The sequence below is a fragment of the Balaenoptera musculus genome, chromosome 1 (assembly GCF_009873245.2).
Source record: "Balaenoptera musculus isolate JJ_BM4_2016_0621 chromosome 1, mBalMus1.pri.v3, whole genome shotgun sequence".
Lineage (NCBI taxonomy): Eukaryota > Metazoa > Chordata > Mammalia > Artiodactyla > Balaenopteridae > Balaenoptera > Balaenoptera musculus.
In genome coordinates this window covers 88,527,107-88,549,325 of record NC_045785.1, presented here as the reverse complement: position 1 = coordinate 88,549,325, position 22,219 = coordinate 88,527,107, and the positions used below count along the sequence as shown (strand labels likewise).

Sequence of the window (22,219 nt, the reverse complement as noted above, 5' to 3'; positions counted from 1 at the left end):
CTTGGCTGGAGTATCACCAGTTCTGCATATTACTTTGTGAACTTGGGCAAATTTCCTACTCATATGCCTCAGTTTCCTCCTCTGTGAAATAGAGATAATAGTTCCTACACCTCATAGAGTTGTGTGTGCACTAAATGAGATAATGCTGTGATTAGCTAGTAACTAGCACTTAATAAATGACACCTATTGTCACCATCATCGTCATTATTCAACATGGTGTTACCAAAGAATACCTTGAGGTGTAGCACGCCACCACCACCGAATAAATCTGAGAACCACTGATAGAATTCAGCAATCTGCTTATTGTTCTGACCAGTTGGTTTCTCAGATTCTTCTTTGATAATTGGGTCAAGGTAAAGTGAACACTCTATTTATGGCAACCTAAAAATTTGATAGTTTTAAAACAGTGATTATAGTTCCACTTACTAAACTCTAATATTTAACACACTAATTACTGTTCAATTAGTAATTGAACAATTGAAATACTGTTCAATTTTTTTAATTAACAAATATTCTTTGGAGAATATTACCAATAGAAAGGATTATCTGAGGAAATTAAGAACTCAAGAAGATGAACTGAAATAAATTTTTGGAGGGTAAAGTAAATAAAAACCTACCATTTTCAATTTTGCTTTTTGGATGTGGTCCACTAAATGCTAAAAATTTTCCTGGAACAATCCAGTTGAAGTCACCATTTTCAACTCGCTGGGAGAATTTTGTGAGAAAAGAGAAGAAAAATATTTTATAATTCTTATACAATTTAGGAAACCCTTACAAATATAACTGTTTTTCACTCTATTAGTACTAGACTAGTTGGACATACATGAAGACAAAATAATATAGCTTAAAATAAAAACACGCATCTGATTCTCAAAATGGTTGTGAATTCAATCCGCTTCGAAAAATTTTTATCTAGACTATAAGAAAAGTTTAGAAAACTTTATTCAAAGTGGAGGTACTTTGCTAAAAATAATTTTGTCTCTTGGCCACTCTGCAATGAAATGAAATGAAACAAACATTGCTTGCCCCAGCAAGAAATAATGGGAAATAAGAGAAGACAGAAAATATAAGCACTTTCCATGAACATGGTAAACATACTTTAAACAACGAAAAAATCTATAAATATCAGGGTCATGATGAACACACCTCCATTTTTTGTTTGTTTTTACAGGTTTCTATCTGTTGTCGCTGCTGATTTTTAGACGGGGAAACAGAAGACAGGAGTGAGGGACAGAGGCTCATCAAACCCTCAGGGTGTACCACAAACTGGAGACTGCCACAGTCTCCTGCAGGAGCTGCAAGCCAAACAGCTACAAGGGTCAGGCAAGAGACATAAATAAAGGCAAATGCTCCTCAGCTCTGGCCAATTGACCACAGGAAAGCTTGATTGAATATAGCTGATCTTCCAATTGGATGTTCATGTAAAATCTCTCTATATTTGAAATGTTGACTGTTTTAAATTAAGTTTTTTAATACTAGGAAAGCAAATAAAACACATCTGTGGGCTGACTTTGATCACCAGCTGTCAGCCTCTGGTCCAAACATTCCAGGATCCTCAGAAAAGGCCTGAAGACCAGGCAAGGGGCCAAGCATCCTCCCACTGCTCCATTACCTCCTTCATTTCCTTCCCTTCCTGGTGTGCCTCTGAACCCAGGGAACACTGGGGCAGGGCTGAGGGGACCCAAACTTTGCAGGCTATTGGGACACAGCTGTGCAATGCATCACAAAATATATGTATCTCTTCTTCCCATAAGCATTCTTTAACCCACCCCCAACACCAATCCTACTCCCATCCTCCACCACCAGGCACAGCTTTTAGTCTCCAAGTCTCCCCCCTCTATAGCACTGCATAGATACCTCCCCAGGCAGGGAAGGAAGGCAGTTCTCTTTGCTGGGCCAAGGTTATCCACAGAAAAGGCTCTCTGCTCCACTACATGGCACAGACCTCAATGGTAGGAATCTGTGTCATATACAGAGTCTGCACTCTGCTGTAAGAGCTCATAAGTATTTGTTAAAATAAATTGGAGTAATCCCACCAAGGAAATCTGGAGCCTCTACTTTAATTACTTATACTACCCATTAGATTTGATTTCCACAAAAATCATAACTTGGCTGTATAATTTTCATGTCTAAAATGCAGATGTTTCTTCCCAGTTATAAAGAGTTATAAATGAAACTCTACATGACACCTTGTAAATGTCTGAATTGCATTAATCTAGTCATAATAAACATAAAATCTCCATAATGCCCTAAATAAAATCTTAGAGATGCTGAGTGCTATGATTACACATGCCAAATTAAATCTCAAGCATAGCTATCTATTTAGAACAATTTGAATAAAGAATTTAACATGCAACTCTTTATGATAATTAAACATTTTCTTGTTTAAATAAGGCAGTCTCAAATTAATGGCCCAATATCCATCTCAAGTAATTCTTAAGCTTAAAACATTATTTAAAAATTCAAAAATAAGGGTATACTCTAATCATGAAAAGGCTAAAACCAATTATTTATGAACAGTAGAAGAAAACAGGTTTCTATGTTCACTATTCCTGTATCCTTGACCACAAAGTTGGCCTAGATAAATATATACATTGTGCTATGGCTGTTTATTTGGGTTATAGACATCCATTTGGTTAAACAGTAACCTTTTATAATCAATCATATGGAGAGAGGCAATGAACTCACTCACAGAACCAAAAGAATATGTTTGCAAATCTGCCTACTCAAAAAGATAAACATTAGATAATATTGGGTTATATTCAGTAACTTGGATAAGGTTGATGGAGTAAACAAAAAGATTTATGTCTTAGATCCAAATCTGAAAAAAAATGAATAAGAAAGTTACAGCTTTTAACTGACTAATATAACATAACCTTACTGGTAAGCTTCCAAAATTAATATCTGTGCCTTCTTTCACAGTGGATTATACAAATGTCAATATTTATCAATAATAAAATATTTATGATAACACAAGCTGGTTTTTCTAATTAAATGTGTTTGTGCACAAGTGCGAGTGCACACACACACTTCCAAGAAACCTAGATCAGACAGGAACTTAAGGTACTTTCCAACATTACCACATTTTATAAACAAATGTCTAGGCAAAGATGAGGTGAGAGAATAATTTTACCTCTTCCAATCCAAAGCCTACAACCTACCAAGTACTATGTAGAGAAACTGCAGATGTTCTTCACTACAAGAAAAACCCCAAAATGAAAATGTGAATTCTTGAAACTGATACATTTAGGTGTTAATATTCATGTTACTATAAGATCCTTCAGCTTACATAAGACTCACCAGATTTCTTTGGAATAACTAACTCTCCTGGTGCATTTAAAATAAAATTTGAAAAAAAAAAAGAAATCAAAGTGTCTTACAAAGTAAAAATAAACTGTATTAAAACTGAAAAAAATTAAAAATTAAATAAAATCTAATTTGACTTGAAAACATGAATTTTTATAACTTCTAATAAATAAATCTGTGCCAGTAAGGCATGCCTCTATTCTAATAGTCACAGAGATATTTTTCAGTTAAAACACTGAAAAACATTTGGCCTTTTTACCACTATGATAAACAGACTGTAAGAGAGAAAAGACAGACCTTCAGATTGACAATTATTGGATTGGTTCCCTTTATCAACAGATGTGTTTTCTAAGGCAACATGGATAAACAGTTTTGAAGCACAATTCAACATTCATTAAAACATTTGCTTAGCCTTTATTATATATCAACTTGGTGTCACACATAAAATAATAAAAAGCATTCCCTCTGTGCCCTTAAGGAGTCTGAAAACAAGTAACAAATAACGTTAATAATAATAGCAGCTAACAGATATACCACGGACTGCCTGCTAGGCACTACTCTATGACATGCAACTCATTTCATCTTTAGGGCAACCCTGTGAGGTAGGTGTTATTACCATCTCCATTGTACCCATTGCTATAGACTGAATGTTTGTGTCCCCTACAAAATTCATATGTTGAAACCGAATCTCCAGTGTGATGGTATTAGGAAGTGGGCCCTTTGGGAGGTGATTAGGTCATGAAGATGGAGCCCTTATGAATGGGATTAGTGACCTTATAAAAGAAACCCCCAGAGAGCTCCCTCTGTGAGGCCACAGGGAGGACATGGAAGAATTTGGCCATCTATGAACCAGAAAGAGGGCCATCTCCAGACAACAGTTCTGCTGGTGCCTTGATCTTGGACTTCCCAGCCTCCAGAACTGTGAGAAATAAATGTCTATTGTTTAAGCCACACAGTCTATGATATTTTGTTATATCAGCCTGAACTAAGATACCCATTAAAGAAAAAGTTGCATTAAACTTTGATAAATGCTATAATACAAGTACATAAGAGGTTTAATGGTGGCACAAAGATTATTTTAAAAATAAAGACAGAAAGACAAAGTCTTTTTTATTCATTAAAAAGCACCTTCTTTATATTTCCTTACTTCTGAAACAATAAAATAGCGTTGATAGTATAGTTGTATTACGTAAATGCAAATATGCTGTCATGATTGGCACTTTATGAGCTTAAATCAAAGTAAATATTTGAGGTATTTGGTTTAAATTAAGTTCCCTTGCCATTTGGCTTTAAATAATAGTCAAACTCTAGATTATTACTTAAGATTTGCTTTTGAGAGAAACAGTGTGGTAGAGGGAAAGAGGAGCCCCAGGTGGACGACTGCTTCGCCTCTAAACATAGAAAACATTTAGGGGCCTGCTCTCACAGGCCCACCCAGTGAACGCGCCTGCTAATGCAACCGCAGGGAGCAAGAATCTAGTGCATGTGTGCAGGTACCTTTCCAGTGCTCAAGACACGAAGATTTGAGGCCATCAGCACATACATGGTTGTTGAAATTTGGAAACAGTCCCCTCACTCATGGAGAATGTATTTAACCAGAAATCACATGGCCCTAGAGACCAGCACATTTCGGGTGGGCAAGGGAAGAGAAAGGACTGGCAAGGGATCCTGAGACACATGGCCAGAGATGGAAGGAGGAGAAAAGTAAGAGACAGAACTTTTGAAGTTAGGGAGGAAAGTGAGTTTCTAGAATTAGACAGCGGCCACAGTGTAAATCAAGTAGGAAGAAGACCAAGCACAACAATTCAGTTTGGCTAAGTCTTGCATTAAGCAAGAACAGTTTCCATTGAGTCACAAGAGTAAAGGCCAGACCATAACTTTGACTGACTAAGTGAAAACAGAGTCAAGATTGCTCTCTTAAGAAGTGGAGGTAAAAGAAGGAACAGAGACCAAACAATAATTAAAGAGGAAGGGGAAAACATGGGAAATTTCTTAGACCTCAAAACATTTTATAGATTTAACCAACATAATCTTTGAACCAGCAATGGGTGCACTGTATTAGTAGATGTGGAAACACTGGGTCCAGGAAGGATTGAATCTTGCTTCCTTAAACTTGTGGCCTTTGAGGGGTATAATCAACACTACAGGATAGCTCCAGGGAAATGCTTCTAATAGTTCTTTGAACAGTCAAATCACCATGGGATGCACAGCTCTCTAGTTCCTCCAGATGTGAGGACATGTCCATATACCTGCATTCTGGAGCTTGCCTGATCCCAGTCTTACGGCAGGAATTCACAATTACAGTGGCAGAAATTCACATTTTTCCAGTTCTATAATTCATGAACAAGTAGAGGGCAAATCAAGCAGAATCCAGGTTACATTACATTCTAATTTGCTGTACAAATTCTAATCCAAAGCAAAGCCTTGAAACATCATACCCTAGATGTTCAATTATTCCTGCTGTTGACCTGAGGTGACACACTGAGAGATAAGAGGCCTAACAAACCTTATTAGCTCTCAATGTGTATGCAAAAGGGCAATGTTGGGAGTCTACACCACCTTATCACTTGACAATTTACTTATTAACTGCAATGAAGGATGACATAATCAACCTGGAGACAGTCTCTCCAGTTTAGTAATATTAAACTAAACTGGCCTTACATGCAAGCCCTGGTTGAAGATTACAATATCTAGCAATCTGTGCTGCAAATAACTGGTTGGAAAAAAAACAACAACAACTCACTCTTGCTGCATAGATTGGCTGGTAATGAAAAAAAAAGAAACAGCATTTCAAGAAGTTGTCTACCATAGTCAATACATTTTCCCCCTGGAATGTTACTACAAAATCAGAATGGATTCTTAATTAATATGTCTTGGTCATTTTCCATTGAAAAGTAGTTACTTTTAACAGATTATATAAAATATCTTGAAATGTGCTATACTCCTTTTTTTTTAGAACTTATTGACTCATTTATTCATTAGTTCTTTCATTCTACAAACATTTAATGACTGCCCACTACAAGTATACTGTGCCAGTGGGTTACTTATTGACACAAAGATGCGAGAGACACATTCCTGACTTCAAGTACCCAGAGTGCAGGGAAGACACAGGTGTGTAAACAGAGCATCACACACGCTGTGTGAGAAGAGCTCCCATCAAGCTAAAAATGACTCAGACATGTAAACACATAAATACGGTGGGCAGAGGAGAAAGGATCACAGGGAAGAGGAGGAGGAAACGAGCATGTCTGAGGCACAACAGCATGAAGATGCACTGCTGCATGGATCTGGGTATGAGGAGGGAAGGGAAAAGGACAAAAATGGGGAAGATGGCAAAGCCCGTGTCCAGAAGGGCTTTTTGCGCTGCATTCAGGAGTTTGCATTTCCTCCACACTTCCAGTCAGGGTGGAGCCCATGAAAGACTTAAAGTAGGGGAGTGATATAATCAGACTTAATTTCTAAAACATAGACTCTGAGAGTTATGTGGAGACTTGATGGAAGCAGCCCAAGGGCCAAGAAAGACCCAGTCCCAAGCATCCAGAATTGACCAACACTTTCTCACAAACAGTTCCCAGATGGGCTACATTGCAATGTGGCCAAGATAATGTGAAATCATTCTAGAACAGCAGTGCTCTTTTCCCAAAAGAGAATCCTTTAGTGATAATAGCAATAATGATGGATTATGAATTGCTGAATTTCTAGAATGCCTCAGGGGCAAAATTTTCCACATTCAGCCTTTTATAGATCAGTGAGAAATTCTGTGTAGACAATTAATCTGCTAAACATAAAGATGGAAGTATAACATATGAGAAGGGTCAAACATGGTAACGTCTGCAGAATGAGGCACAAGAATATATGGAATCTACGACAGCAGGTGATAAGAACAAAGGCTCTAACCCCACCTATGAGGAGACAAAATTACAGGAGGCCTTCTGAAAAAAAAATATTAGCCTAGTAAATATACTGAGCAAACAGGAAGTACTTAATAAACATCTGTTTAATAAATTAACTGAAAAGTTACCAAATTGAGGCCATAAAGAGTGTGATACATCTTCTTGGTTCACAACAGTTAGAATGGGCATCATCAGAAAATCTACAAACAACAAATGCTGGAGAAGGTGTGGAGAAAAAGGAACCCTCTTGCACTGTTGGTGGGAATGTAAATTGTTACAGCCACTGTGGAGAACAGTATGGAGGTTCCTTAAAAAACTAAAAATAGAATTACCATATGACCCAGCAATCCCACTACTGGGCATACACCCTGAGAATACCATAATTCAAAAAGACACATGCACCCCAATGTTCATGGCAGCACTGTTTGCAATAGCCAGGACATGGATGCAACCTAAATGCCCATCGACAGACGAATGGATAAAGAAGATGTGGTGCATATATACAATGGAATATTACTCAGCCATAAAAAGGAACGAAACTAGGTCATTTGTAGAGACGTGGATGAATCTAGAGACTGTCATACAGAGTGAAGTAAGTCAGAAAGAGAAAAACAAATATCGTATATTAACGCATATATGTGGAACCTAGAAAAACGGTACAGATGAACCAGTTTGCAGGGCAGAAATTGAGACACAGATGTAGAGAACAAACGTATGGACACCAAGGGGGAAAAGCGGCAGGGGGTGGGTGTGGTGGTGTGATGAATTGGGTGATTGGGATTGACATGTATACACTGATGTGTATAAAATGGATGACTAATAAGAACCTACTGTATAAAAAAATAAAATAAAATTGAAAAAATACATATTTTAAAGGGTAGAAATACAACATTCACTTGAAACATTTTTTGTACTTAAGTGACAGATAATAAACCTTTTAAAAATGAAAAAAAAAAAAAAGAGAAACAAACGTTGACCTGTACACCGTTATTTCTGTAGAACAGAGCTTCCCAATTGGTGTAACAGAATGGAGCTTTCTGGGCAGGGGCTGGGGCAGCCAGAGTTCCCCAGCCACTTGCCGTAAGCTGTGAGCTATGATCACACAGTGCTGATCAAATACTGTCACATTTTCCCCGTGTGCCATGACGGGATAAACAAGAGGAAGCCTTGAGCTGTGACTCCACTCTCAAATAGGCAGGAACCAATTTGTCTCCAGGCCTACAGAAGCCAAGCCCAGCTCTAACCACTTCCATCAAGTAACCCATGGTGAAGAAGTGTCCCAGGTTTGCCAGCATGTAAAAAGCACAGGGGCAAGTCAATAATAACTTGATATTCTGGGAAATATCCTCATATTGACAAAATTATTTCATAGAAAGCATTTTTTTCTCAAAATAAAGGAATGATTTATGGAGAAAAAAAGCAATGGCAGATATGAAATAGCTCAAAGAAAGAAGTCAAAGTAACTTCTTAGCATTTGAAGTAGGTTTTATGTGAACTTTAAGCTCCAGCTGATTCCCAAAAGGGTATTTAAGGCAGCTCCTCAAAGTTGCATGGACCAAATTCTGGATGCGGTAATTAATGTAAGCCACACTGATGAGGCATCTCCAAATGCTGCCACTGAAGCTGCATTTCTTTGCATTTCTCTCCCTCTCCCCTCCCCTCAACTAGGCGCAGGGTGCTGCTCTGTGAGCTCATCTCTGCATGGCCAACACAGGGACGTCATCAAATATGGCAAGACTTCTGGTAAACAGTGGAAAGTCCCATTTTGCTTTGTTTAGGGGACACCCAATATAAGGAACTGAAGACACAACTTCAAATTCTCTTTGATGAATAATGACTGCTTAAGAGTAGCATCATTAGTGATCGGTGGTGTTTAGACAAGGTCTTACTTGGTAAGGATAGTTCCCCAAAAGAACAGAAATTGACTAAAGGCAGCCTCTATGTGGGTGCTACTTCAGAGTCTTACAAGCAGAAGACTGTCCTATATTAGCAATAAACCACTAAGCTTTACTACTAGAGAGGATACAGTTCCTCACATACCTCCAGGTACATAACTTGATTGAATACTCAAACTCTTTCATCTTCATTGCTTTTCCTGAGGGCAAAAGGTCTGTTTCCATTTTTCAAATGTACTGATCGATGGTTAGATTTCAAAGGAGTGACTGCTCTTAGCTCTCAAGTCCTTGGAAAATACCTTAAGAAGCCTGTTGGAAAAGGTGACACTGATTCCTAGCAGAAGCTTCTGGGCCACCATCTTGCAGTTACTTTACTGGACCTTCCCAGCATAGCTCCCAGGGTTACATCTATTTGATCAGTGCAAATATGAAGAATGCACAGTTCCACATCGGCTTGGCAAAGAACCTGAGAGACCATATTTTAGAAGATACATTTGTTTATCAATAATTAATACAGTGGACCATTTGGAAGCCACAAGAAAATTAAGCAAGCTATCTGAGATATCTTACCCCAAGCCTTCTAAATAGAACAGAGCCTTGAAATGAATTCTTATGTGAACAGTTAGGTCACCTGAAGCTAGAAGGTGCAACCTGTGCTGCTCGTCCTAGGCTTCATGTCATTCTGAGGGGCTATGAGAGTTCACTGGCAAGCCTGTCCTTGCAGAATCTGCACTTTAGCTACGTGTGGCTACCAAGCACTTGAAATGCGGCTGGTCCAAACTGAGATGTGCCCTAGTATAAACTACACACTGGGTTTCAAAGGCTCAGTTCAAAGTTAGAAACATAAAATACCTCATTAATAATTTTTATATTGATTACATGTTGAAATAACATTTCTGGTATATTGCATTAAATATATATCATTAAAATTAATTTCATCATTTCTCTTTACCTTTTCCAAATATGGCTGCTAGAATTTTAAAATATGTATATAGATAGATACACTCTCATATACTTCTGTTGGACGGCACTGCTCTAGACCCTTCTGCAGAATGAGCAGAGCGGTTCCTGTGCTCTGCTGACCTTGTCGTTAACGGCATGCGTAAGAGCACTGTTATCATAAAGACTCCCTTTTTTTTTCTTCCATAAGACTCCCTTTTAATCTCACGTACAACTGCCGCATCATTACTTTAGGTTTTTTCTTGAGTCATATTATATATTAAATGTGGTTTAGTCCAGAAGTGCCTTTTTAAAAAGCTTTAACTTGAGCATTGCTATATTATCTAAGACTTAAATTCTCATAACGTGCTATCAGTGATAAACTTTTACTTTGAAAACTACAAACGACGTTGGAATACTGACATTGTTGGAGCTAATGAAGCCTATGAATTTAGCTATTCCACAAGTTTACCAAATGTCCAGACTCACTGAAGCAGAGCAAACAGTGGGAGAAGTTATGACAAGGAACGAATGGTCCACAGTTTGTCGGGAAGAGGGTTCCTTTACTTATATCCATTTATTCCTTAAGCAGCGTTTATGAAATGCCTACCATCTGCCGATCACACTTCGACTTGTGATTTTCTATTTTTTGGCTTTATGATAGAATGGATATATCGTTCTCAAAGAGGAAGTTATCTGAAGGAAAACTTTTCCAATGTTCACCAACTGCCTCCTCTCCCTCCTGCCATTACCTGAGTGGTGGTGCTGGTGGTGGTGGTGCTGGTGCTGGTGCTGGTGGTAGTGGTGGTACTGGTGGTGGTGGTTGTAGTGGTGGTACTGGTGGTGGTGGTGTTGGTTGTGGTGGTGCTGGTGGTGCTGGTGGTGGTGTTGGTGGTGGTGTTGGTTGTGGTGGTGGTGCTGGTGGTGCTGGTGGTGGTGTTGGTGGTACTGGTGTTGTTGGTGGTGGTGGTGCTGGTGGTGATGGTGGTGCTGGTGCTGGTGGTGCTGGTGGTGGTGCTGGTGCTGGTGCTGGTGCTGGCGGTTGTGGTGGTACTGGTGGTAGTGGTTGTAGTGGTGGTACTGGTGGTGGTGGTGTTGGTTGTGGTGGTGCTGGTGGTGCTGGTGGTGCTGGTGGTGGTGGTGTTGGTTGTGGTGGTGTTGCTGGTGGTGGTGATGGTGGTGATGGTGGTTATTTATTCAGGTTATGGTGTAACCACATTCTTACCAGATGCTTGGTTTGTTAGTTGGTTCTCAAGAATGAAATTATACTATGTTTCAGGTTTTTCAATAGCTTTTTCAACTAACTCTCAACATCACCATTAAAGTTTTTAAAAAGATAAAGGAATAAGTAAAACATCGACAAGTTTTCTCTCTTTACTGTGGCATGTCCTCCGCCTCCTCCCTCTCTAGCCTCCACTGTAATCTCTCCTTTAACTGAAATGGCTTTAGAGTTTTGCCATATATTTTTCTCCAGGTTCATAAACGTGGCACAGAGATTCAGGTTTTGGCAGCACCTGAAACTTATCTAATGTGGAGGCCCATTTTAAGAAAAGAATACAATGTTATGAACACAAAAAAGGTGCCCATGCAAGTGGGGCCCTCTAAAATTTAAGCTTCATTCGCTTCACAGGAAATTACCTTTGCTCATATAACACAGATACACATATACATGTACAGGGTGGAGGGGGTCTTGTCATTGTTTGTTAAAAAGGGGGGATTATACTATAAGCACTCTTCTGTATCAACTTTTTCTAGTCAATATATGATAGAAATCATTCCAAGACAAGTGGTATAGCTCAAATCAATTTTTTCAAATGACTGCGTAACATTCCATGGTGTATCTGTACTACAGGTTTTTTATTCAAACTTTCCCCTTATAAGTACATAGTCTTTTTGTTTCTAGTTCGTTTTTTCTGGGAGGGGGAGTAGGATTTTTTTCTTTTGACACTACTAGAAATGCCACAATAACGATGCTTTTGGAGTTTAAAAAGAAGAAGAGGGCTTCCCTGGTGGCACAGTGGTTGAGAGTCTGCCTGCCAATGCAGGGGACACGGGTTCGAGCCCTGGTCCGGGAAGATCCCACATGCCGCGGAGCAACTAAGCCCGTGAGCCACAACTACTGAGCCTGCGCATCTGGAGCCTGTGCTCCGCAACAAGAGAGGCCGCAAGAGTGAGAGGCCCGCGCACCGCGATGAAGAGTGGCCCCCGCTTGCCGCAGCTGGGAAAAGCCCTCGCACAGAAACGAAGACCCAACACAGCCATAAATAAATAAATAAATAAATAAATAAATTTAAAAAAAAAAAAAAAAAGAAGAAGAAATTCTTTGGAGATTTTTAATAAATTGTACTACATGTATTAATTTGGGGAGAAGTGGCAGTTTTATGATGTTAAATCTTTCTATCCAAGAAGGCAATACATATTTTCCATTTAGTCATGTCCCACCCACAAGGAATTTACAATCTAATAAGGAAAATAAGGCTTGTGTGCAAATAGCCATGATGTAAGAAAAATGGAAAGCACAAATTTTGACACATGAAATTGAGAGGGAGAGAATTCTGTAGAGAGTGAGAGCTGACCTGTGGAGGATTTTACACACACAAGTGAAGGAGGAAAATGTTAAAGGAGACGGGTATCTGGAGAAAGAAAGCTCAGCCAGAGTGCAGAGACATTCAAGAAACAGTAAATAAGCGGCTCGGTGCGGGCGGAACAGAGAGTGCACACAGGGGAGAAACAGGAGACAGGCTAGCAAGGTGGGCTGGACCTCATCCAAAGCTAACAATACGAGGACAGGGGAGTTTATCCTCATTTGAGCCAGGTAATGAGAGCGGCAGCCGGTTTGGGGCCAAGACAAGACGAGAGCTCTGTTTTAAGACCACTCAGTCAAGTGTGTGAAAGACCAAGAGGAGAAGAGCCTGGGCTCCTTGAAGAGCAGTTATAATAGTCTACCGGAGAGGACACAAGACCTGAGCCAGGGGAAGGAAGTGAGAACAGAAAGGAAGAAAGAGATGAAATACACACTGGGTCCCTAGCAACGGGAACTCAAATACTCATTAGATTTGGGCGGCGGGGAGAAGAAATGTTTCTAGTCTTGAGCCTGGGTGAACAGTAGAATGGTGATTCCATTAATACAGAGGAACAAAGCAGAAGCCCATGTTTGGGTGAAAGATGATTAATTTTTTCTCAGATGTGTTAAGTTTAACATGTAAGCAGGATATCCAAATAGACACATCCTGAACTAGAGCCCAGAATGTGAGGGCTACCCTTGTCTTGCTAAGGAGAGTGATAAATGTTATAACTCCTCAGGAGAGCCACGACAGACGAGCTCAGTTTCATGAAGTGGTCAGACTACTCAGAGTCTACAGATGTCTCATCTTTAGGAAAAGTTAACTACTTCTAGACTCCTCTGCTACCCCAGAAGTGCTCTTCCTCAACATCTCCTTATAGCACAATGTAACTTAGACAGCCTTTGCCTAAACTGCTTCACTGAACAGGCAAGATACTATTCGAAAGTTTGTAATGGCACCATGGGGAAAAAATGCAGCCAACTCTTAGAACTGAGTACATTCAGACGTATTTCAAAATAAAATATATGCAGTCAAAAATATTATAAGGCATAAATCCGGTTTTGTTTTAACCAAAACATAAATTTTAAAAAATAAAAGTAACAAAATTTTACTACCAAACTGTAGTTTTAAATTATTTTTTCTTACAAACTAAAGGTTCAAAGTAATTGTCAATAAAGGTTTGATGAAAGAATATAGAGAGATATGGCATTTTCCCAACGAAAATTTTGATAAGTCCTGGTTCAAAGGCAATAACCAAAGCTGAGAGGATGAAACTGACAACTATAGAAAACTGCAGAATGCTTTTATTTAGCAGCCAATCAATCTGCAATACCTGAGCGCTAGGGAAAAAAGAACAATTTAATCAACGTGAAATTATATCTTGCAAAAAGATAAAGTGTACAAACCTCATAATGTTCATATTCATCCACATCAAATGTCTCAAAGTCAAAAAATCCATGTTGTAATCCCTAAAATAAGAATTTGAATTAGTTTTTGCATGTGAAATTGATAACGACTTCTAGCCATTTCTGGAATTCCTGCTCACAAATGATCCTGCCTGATCTGAAGGAGAAAGCTTGAAACCTTTATTTGTAATGCATACCAAGCAATCATCTAACATCTAATTTTGCTTTGAGATTTTCTTGCCAGTGGGACTAAACACTTAGAAAAACATGGAAATATGTCCCACAAAATATGCCTCTTAAGGTCTAATATACATTAATTTTGTATGTAAAATTACTTATGTATATAAAATGGAACATACTAGCAAATGTAGAGTTAAAACCTATTGGGAACTATGCAATTAATTTATACCTAACTATGACAGAGTATATAATAGTGATTAAATTTTCAGTTAGAAGAAAAAACAATTATTCTTAGGTTTTATTTTCCTTTTATCATTAGTGAGATACTTAGTAAAAAGGGCATTTTAGGCCCTTATTTGTTCCTAAAACTCTACATTGAGAGAATTTGTTTTATGGTGATAGTTTCTGACAGAGTAAAAATGTACTTGACTACTCTTACAATTTAGAAGGAAGAATTGATCTGTTTAACAACACGAAGAAAAATTTCATACTCCTTTTTGTAACCAATGACTTAGAATTAAAAACTATCTGGCTTACTCAGATAAAATATTTTGAAGAGGACAGTCTTTTTTTTTGTATGTCATGAAGCTATACAGATTACAATAGAATACAAAACTACAGTTACTCTTGAAGGTTACATGATCAAGTCATTAAAAATAGAAGAAACTGTTAAGCCAAGTTTAGTACATCTATCTTTGAAAATACCTTAGAGACCAGTGTTTTCCAAAATGTAGAACCTGGACCACCTGCACTTAAGGTAATTTATATTTAAAATACAGACCGTTAGGCCCCATCCCAGAACTATGAAATCAGGTTCTTTGGGGGTTGGATCATCGTTTCTAAAATGCCTTCCTAGGTGATTCTTATAAATTCTGACAACACTGATTTAGACAACCTCTACAGGATAAGCAGAACAAGCTATTTAAATTATTCCACCTTTAAACAAAGATGCTTACTTCATCCATATGTACCATTTCAGAGAAAACGGTGAGAATATAATGCCCTGAAGTACCACTTTCCTTCCTCTTTTTTTCAGTGTGTTTGTGTTTGTGTATGCCTCTGTGTGTGGTTCACACATATATAACTGATGCTTATAATGACGCTAATACATCAAAATCAGAAAGATATGCTTCTTAAAAAGGGAAAAATGTGGCCATAGTCTTTCTACCTTCTTAGGAGTTATGGTGCTCGTTGCCACAAAAATAGCCCAGCACACGATGCTTTATAGAAGAATGTACAGAGGGACAGTGTGTCCCAGTTGCTTAAAGACATGTTGAACAATCTATCAGACCCTCTAAAATCTCATCTTCATTTGGGTAAAATAAACCCCAGCATTTGATGAAACAAGAAATTAACAGAAGACCTTATTAATGAACAAAGTCATGCTTTTCCTTTGTAACAGGAAGGATGTCATAAATGCCTATATCAAGTTACCAGTTACCATAACAGGCAAGGATATTCCAGTGTGAACTCTTTTTCAATTTCATAAGTTTTAGAAAAGAAACAGCCTGTACCAGATGGCAGGATAGGCAAAATAATAATAATAGTAACAATAAGTAAATTACTTTTTTAAATGCTACAATTTTAGGTTGTATACTGGGTGATATATCCATAAGGGTTCTTAACTGGTGTTACTGGAAGTGTGTGTTGGTGATATTATTTGCAGGGGATAGGCTAGATTATCTTGATAGTTTTTAAGTGAAAAGAGAACTAAAGTTTTACAGAGTCTAAATTCATTTCTAGATGAAATATCAAAGTCAAAAATATACATACAGAAAACAAGTAGCATATTTTACCATAACAATTTTCTCAAATTAAAACAGGGCAAAAGCAATGTTATATTACATCAGAGAAAAGAAACTAGAACAAGACTCACTACTGATACTATATTTACAGTCCACGATGACCCTTGCCAATGGGTTCTGAAACACGTACATTCCTGACTCATAAGTCATGACTGTGTTCTAGATGGAATGATGTACCTTGAACCTTCATTAGAATTCACAGTATAGCATGCATGACTTCTCAGCTTGTAAATCAATGTTTCTAAAACATGTTCCAAAGTTCTCAAAAATCTTTTAGATTACCTTCTCCATAATATATATAAATAACTAAATAATTATGACTCTAAACTTTAGAGTGCATCAAATCACATGGAGGGATTATACAAACACAGACAGCAGGGCAGCACTCCCAGAATTTATGGTTCAATCAGTCTCGGATGAGGTCTGAGAATTTGCATCTCTGCACAAGTCCCCACCATTTGACAACCATTGATTTATGACATACCTGGATAGGATATGAGAAAGAACTCCAGATTGATATGGAAATCTGAGTTAGAATGAGCCCTCCTAATAACTCCCTGTGGCCCTGAGAGTGACTTAACTTCTCTGGGGTTGTTTCCTGAACTGTAAAAATGAGATAATAATATCTGACCTGCTTACTACTTCATGTTCATGGGCATGTAATACTATCAGTTAGAAAAACAATGTGGAAATGTTCTCCACATTAACAGAGGAGATTTAGATAACTTCCTGTCCCTCCCACACCAAGATCTAGCTTGATAATGAAGCTGAGCAGGTGACAAAGCAACATCACAGGCACGGCAGCAGATAGAAGTGATAACACAAATAGTTTAAGTGAGAAAGGGAGACCCCTTCCACTTCTATAAGAGTTATCCCCTGAAACACCGCCCCTATTTGCCCTGTGGTCTGTGTATTACAGATCCATCATTGTTTAAGAAGTGGAAAGCCACCTTCTTATTCCCTCCCCTCTCTTCTCTCCAACAACAAACAAGGATATAGACATAATTCCTTTTTCATATTGTTAAACTACAGTGTCAACCACAGCAAGGAGATTGTTATTACCTTTCTGATTCCCTGCAAACAGTCGAGGATGGTGAGATTGTAAGTGCAATTTCCAAAGGAAGCATCCCTATGAACACAAAAAAGCTTAACATTAAAAACATGCATTTAGAACCCTCAAATAATAAAATACCGAAGTCAGTTGGAGACATGCTTATTTGGCGTCACAGCTGTCAACATGGTAAACTTATGTAACACATCAGATCCTACTAGCTTAACTCCAGAACTTCTGAAGTTGCTTTAATCCAACTAGCTGAATTAATAAGAAAGCAGATTTAGGAACCTGAGCTCTGGAATCAGGCTGCCTTCAAATTCCAACTCTGCCACGAATTGGCTAGGACCTCGAGCAAGTTATTTTACCTCTATGAGTCTTGGTTTCCTCATCTGTGAAATGAAGGTACTGATAGCAGCTACTGTTCACAGGATTGTTGTCAGATTACATTTAAAAAATATAAAGTCCTTCCTATAGTGCCTAGCACAAAGGAAACAATAAATATTATGACTATTCTTATTATTATTAACAGTGAGTATTTCATTAACTAAAACATGCATCATCATGAGAAGTATTCAGAGAAACAACCATCTGTCAGGAACATGGCAAATACTAGCGTAAAAATTTAAGGGGGACAATGCATGCAGGTCAACAGAACCTGGCAGTTGTTTTCATGGATTAAATGCCATTTAAAAACCTCCATTTTGCCCCCCGCCCCACCCTCATTCCCCCACCCCCCCACAAAAAAATGCCAAGGAAAATGCTTCCAAACAATCTCCTCTCAGGATCCAGGAGAGCTTCTAATGCACCATGAAGTGTTCTGTCAAAAGGAGTGGAGACCTACTGCACCGAAAACTGAGTGCTTCATCCTTTATTTAAATTTTTAGAGCAACTTAGCAGGCCTGCTTTAGGCAACATAAAACTGAAGTATCAAGTTCAGGTCAGTTAGCAAGAACTGGCACTGGAGCTTTAACACTAACAATGTTCCAAGGTGTCCAAGGCAAGAAACTTGACCTCAAGGCTCTCAGTCGCTCTTCCCAGCCCCCACTGCTGACCCGAAGGAATAGAGCTGTCAGGCACCTGCCAATCACAAAGTCAAATGTACCACACAAAGTCGGTCCAAGGCGGCGGGGAGAAGGGGGCAGCCCCAGAAGATGCTCCATGGGGAGAAAATGACCCTTAAAGGCTTTAACACATAACATAAAACTGAACCTTGTATCACAACCATCTAAGGTAACTTGAAACTATGGCTGCTAAGCCACGAATTTAAATGCAACGTCAACATCACTGAGTTTCAGCATCCTGATAACCTAATTTAAAAAGAGTAGGTTAGCAAAGCAGCCTAACAGAAATGTTTAAGTCCTGAAACATCAAAGTTAACCTATGTTAAGCAAGGGTTATTCTAGATATTTCATCCTGATTTTCAAGAGTTCTTTTTTTAATGCCATCTAAACTCATGGGTCAGTGAAAAACAAAATAACCCCATTTCAAATATCTTGTAAAGACATAAGCCATATATTAAGAAGCAAATTTTAAGGGATTCAACCAGAGAAAGGAGTAGCTGGGGATCTAAGACAAAATACTAGTTTATATAAATAACCACACATTCCTTTGCAGGAACTTGTCTTTTTAGGACAAGGGTTCAGAATCTTTTGCGTGTCATGGACCCCCCTTCAGCATTCTGATGAAGCCTGTGAATGCCTATTCTCAGAATGTTTTTAAATGCATAAAATAAAATACATAGAAATAACAGAACACTAATGCAATTAAATGTAAAGTCATCAAAATGTAACAAAACAAATTTATAATACCATACTTTATTATTAATATTGATATATAACAAGATCTAGTAGCAGGTCTGATAACAACTATAATTTTAAAGGAGGAATGAACATAAATATCTTAAGATATATGCAACAACTGCAATGGGATATAAAAATGTTTGTAGTTTCTATTGTGAAAAAGTCACTTATATTGCTAATACTACTATAGTTTATTTCCAACATTTATAATTGAATGTAATCTTATAAGTTATATGGTTAGTGAAAATAAAGATATTTTTGTCATCTGAATTCTCTCTATAGACCCTAGTTTAAAAACTACTGCTTTGGTAGAGAAAAGAAAAACCTAGGAAAAAAACTTCTCTATATTTAAAAAGAGTAAAAGAAATGATAAGAATTAAAGGTGCTCCTTACTTCCCTCAAGTGTATCTTCCCACCTAGACGCAGCTAAACCGATCCACAAATATAAGTTATCAGAAAAGCTCCAGATCCAGTCTCTTGTACTGTCTGCAAAGCATAGTGAGATTATCATGATATCTCTTGTCCTAGCACAGCCACTGTTTTTACCAACAACTGAAAAGAGAGCTCTGGTGACTTGGTGATCAAATGTGCAGACCTGAGAGCGAGGGAGCATTAACAGGCCATCCAAAAAAATTAGGATACAAAGCAGTCACAGCAGGCTAGAAAGACAGGCTGACATTTACAAATTGAAATATAATAAGGGATACGATAAAATTAAGTCACATCCTCAGGACTGGGGAAAGTTGATGACATATCTTTTCCAACACTTACTATGCTGGGTAATTTAGATGCATTAACACATTTAATCCTCATGAAGGCAACAGGTTCCCAAAACCTGCCCTCGTAACTAGGCAAGAGAGAAATGGCTTATTAGTGGCACCTGGCTCATACATAGTCAAAGGAAAGTAACCATAAAAGTGAAGGGACACAAAAACATGTTACATATTCTCTGGGGGAAAAAAGAGAGAGAAAGATAAAGGTGGCAGAGTAAATCCATGTATCTACAAAAACCCCACTAAAACGAGAATTTTAAAAGGCTTTTTTAAATGGAATCCAACAAGGTCAGGGAGAATGAGTACAGGCAACAGCAATAAAATTCTGAAAGCTGGAAGTCAGATACATGAATGATAATAAATTAGAAGACCAAGAAAACCGAATACTAAGGTGACGGGAAAAATCAGAGCATCAACCCAATTAATACCAGATAATTCGCAAAAGGCTCAGGAAGTGGCAGCACTGGGTTCTTCTGGAAGTGAGAATGAAGGAAATGACTCTAATAACTTAGAAAGTACTTTAAGAAGCTGAAAAATTTTACTCTGTAAAAGCAATATTATCTCCTATTTTATAAATAAATCTTCCCTGTTGAGTTTCCTCAACCACCCAATGTAGTTAGAACCATCTAAAAATAAAATGGTTGGTCCTGGAAGGCAGCAAGATAACCTGCCCCACACGACGTTCAAGTTTGAATTGGCAGATGGCTTGAAAGAAATATTTTTCACCTACATTGTTACAGGAAATGGAGGTGAAGATTAGGAAAACACCAGGCTCTATTAAACTCAGAAGTCCTTTGCTACTCTGAAACTGCATCATTATTCAACACAGTGGATGATTTCTTTCCTCTCCGTATCTCTCTCTTGGATCCTTCCCAATAGCATTTAAACATTTTCAAGTCCCTACCATCTTTAAAAGAAAAAAAATATCCGAAATTTTCTTGACTTCAGCCATCACCCTCTCTTTGGCCTCCTCTTTAAAACAAGGCTTCTCTGAAAAATTATTCATCTTCCTGCCCCCACTTTCTCTTCTCTCACATCTTAACCTCCTCTGTTCTGTTTCCACCCTCATCCATGCGATGAACATTTCTCACTGAGGTCACCAATGATCTCCATATGGCTAAGCCCAGGGGACTTTTTTTAAATTGAGATAAAATTCACCATTTTAGCCTTTCTAAAGTGTACAATTCAGTGACTTTTAGTGTATTCATAATGCTATGTATAATGTTATAAGTCATAACTCTAGTTATTACTTTAAAATGTACATCTCAGAAATAACTAAATTTCCTTGTCAATTGCATTATTATGAACTTTCATCAAATCTTTAACCGTGGTCATTTTTAAGTCTCTTGTCATTTACAGACAGTTCTGGGTGTATTCTGATGCTTTTGCAAATATGTTCCTATAAAAGGTTTTCATCTTCAAGGAATTCATGGAAAAGACTCTGACAAGTACAGGTTTCTGGTAACTGACTATACTGCTGAACTGAATGAATAAGCATTTTCAGAACTCTAATGAAAAACTGATGAATTCATAGAAGTGCTAACAAAAGATCAAGATGAAAAAAAATTAATTGCATGGGACTGAGTAAATTGATGAGGATGATTATAATTTTTGTGACTTTCTGTTTGAATAAAAAAAAAATCCCACAAGGACTCAGAGGCAAAAAATATACAAATCAATTTTCACTGCAAAGTAAAGGAGCTGTTACAGTGGAGGATTACTGGACTGAATGTCAATATTATGACATAGTATGAGTGTGTTTTGTGTTTGGTAATTGCAATCGTTGCTTTTGTAGTGGTCATCCATTTACAATGCTTGGTGTCAGTCTATTTATCTCTTGTAAAAATAAAATACAGTGTGTGTGTGTGTGTGAAAAAAAAAAAATAATGCTGTGATTTTTAGTATAGTCACAATGTACACCACTAACTCGAAACCATTTTACCACCAGAAAGAAACTCTATACCCATTTGCAATAACTCCTCATTCCTTCCCCGTCCCCACTCCAACCCTGGCAATCAGTAATCTACTTTCTGTCTCTGGATTTGCTTATTCTAAGTTCAGGGAACATTCTGCAAGCATCATTTTATTTACTCTGTCAAGATCAAGTAATTCCCTCTGAATATTCTCTTCACTGTTCCTGGATTTTGCTTCGACCTCTCTAAACACTACTCCTTCCCAATCTCCTTTACCTCTCTAAACACTACTCCTTCCCAATCTCCTTTACCTCTCTAAACACTACTCCTTCCCAATCTCCTTTGCAAACTCATCCTTCGCCTCCCAGTCTCTTCAAGATTCAATTCCAGACTCAAATTCTCTGCACTCCATACTCTCTTCCGAGACCAAGTGTTCTCAAACTTCAGCATTCATCAGCAACAGCATCTCCAAGATGGCTTCTTAAAACACAGAATGCCGGGCCCCACAGGAGTTTCTGATTCAGTAGGTATGGAACGGGGCCTGAGAATCTGCATTTCTAACAAGTTTCCAGGTGGTATCAGTGCTGCTGGTAGGAGGGACCACATTTCGAAAATCACTGCCCTACACAATCTCATCTATGTAAGTTACCATCTATCTGCTAATGACCCTCAAATTTATCTCCCTAGCACAA

At 38.1% G+C, this 22,219-nt stretch overlaps 1 protein-coding gene across 4 annotated transcripts in view; it reads right to left on the bottom strand.

Moving 5' to 3' along the window:
* The window catches only part of CDC14A (cell division cycle 14A), a 184,512-nt gene that overhangs the window by 87,106 nt on the left and 75,187 nt on the right, over nt 1-22,219 (bottom strand). For all 4 annotated transcript variants that reach the window (XM_036830948.1, XM_036830932.1, XM_036830927.1 and 1 more), the window contains 3 exons: nt 17,051-17,117; nt 14,004-14,066; nt 618-705 (listed from right to left, as the gene is read on the bottom strand). In XM_036830948.1, coding sequence (XP_036686843.1) covers nt 618-705; nt 14,004-14,066; nt 17,051-17,117 — 218 coding nt within the window. The remainder of the gene's footprint in view (nt 1-617; nt 706-14,003; nt 14,067-17,050; nt 17,118-22,219) is intronic.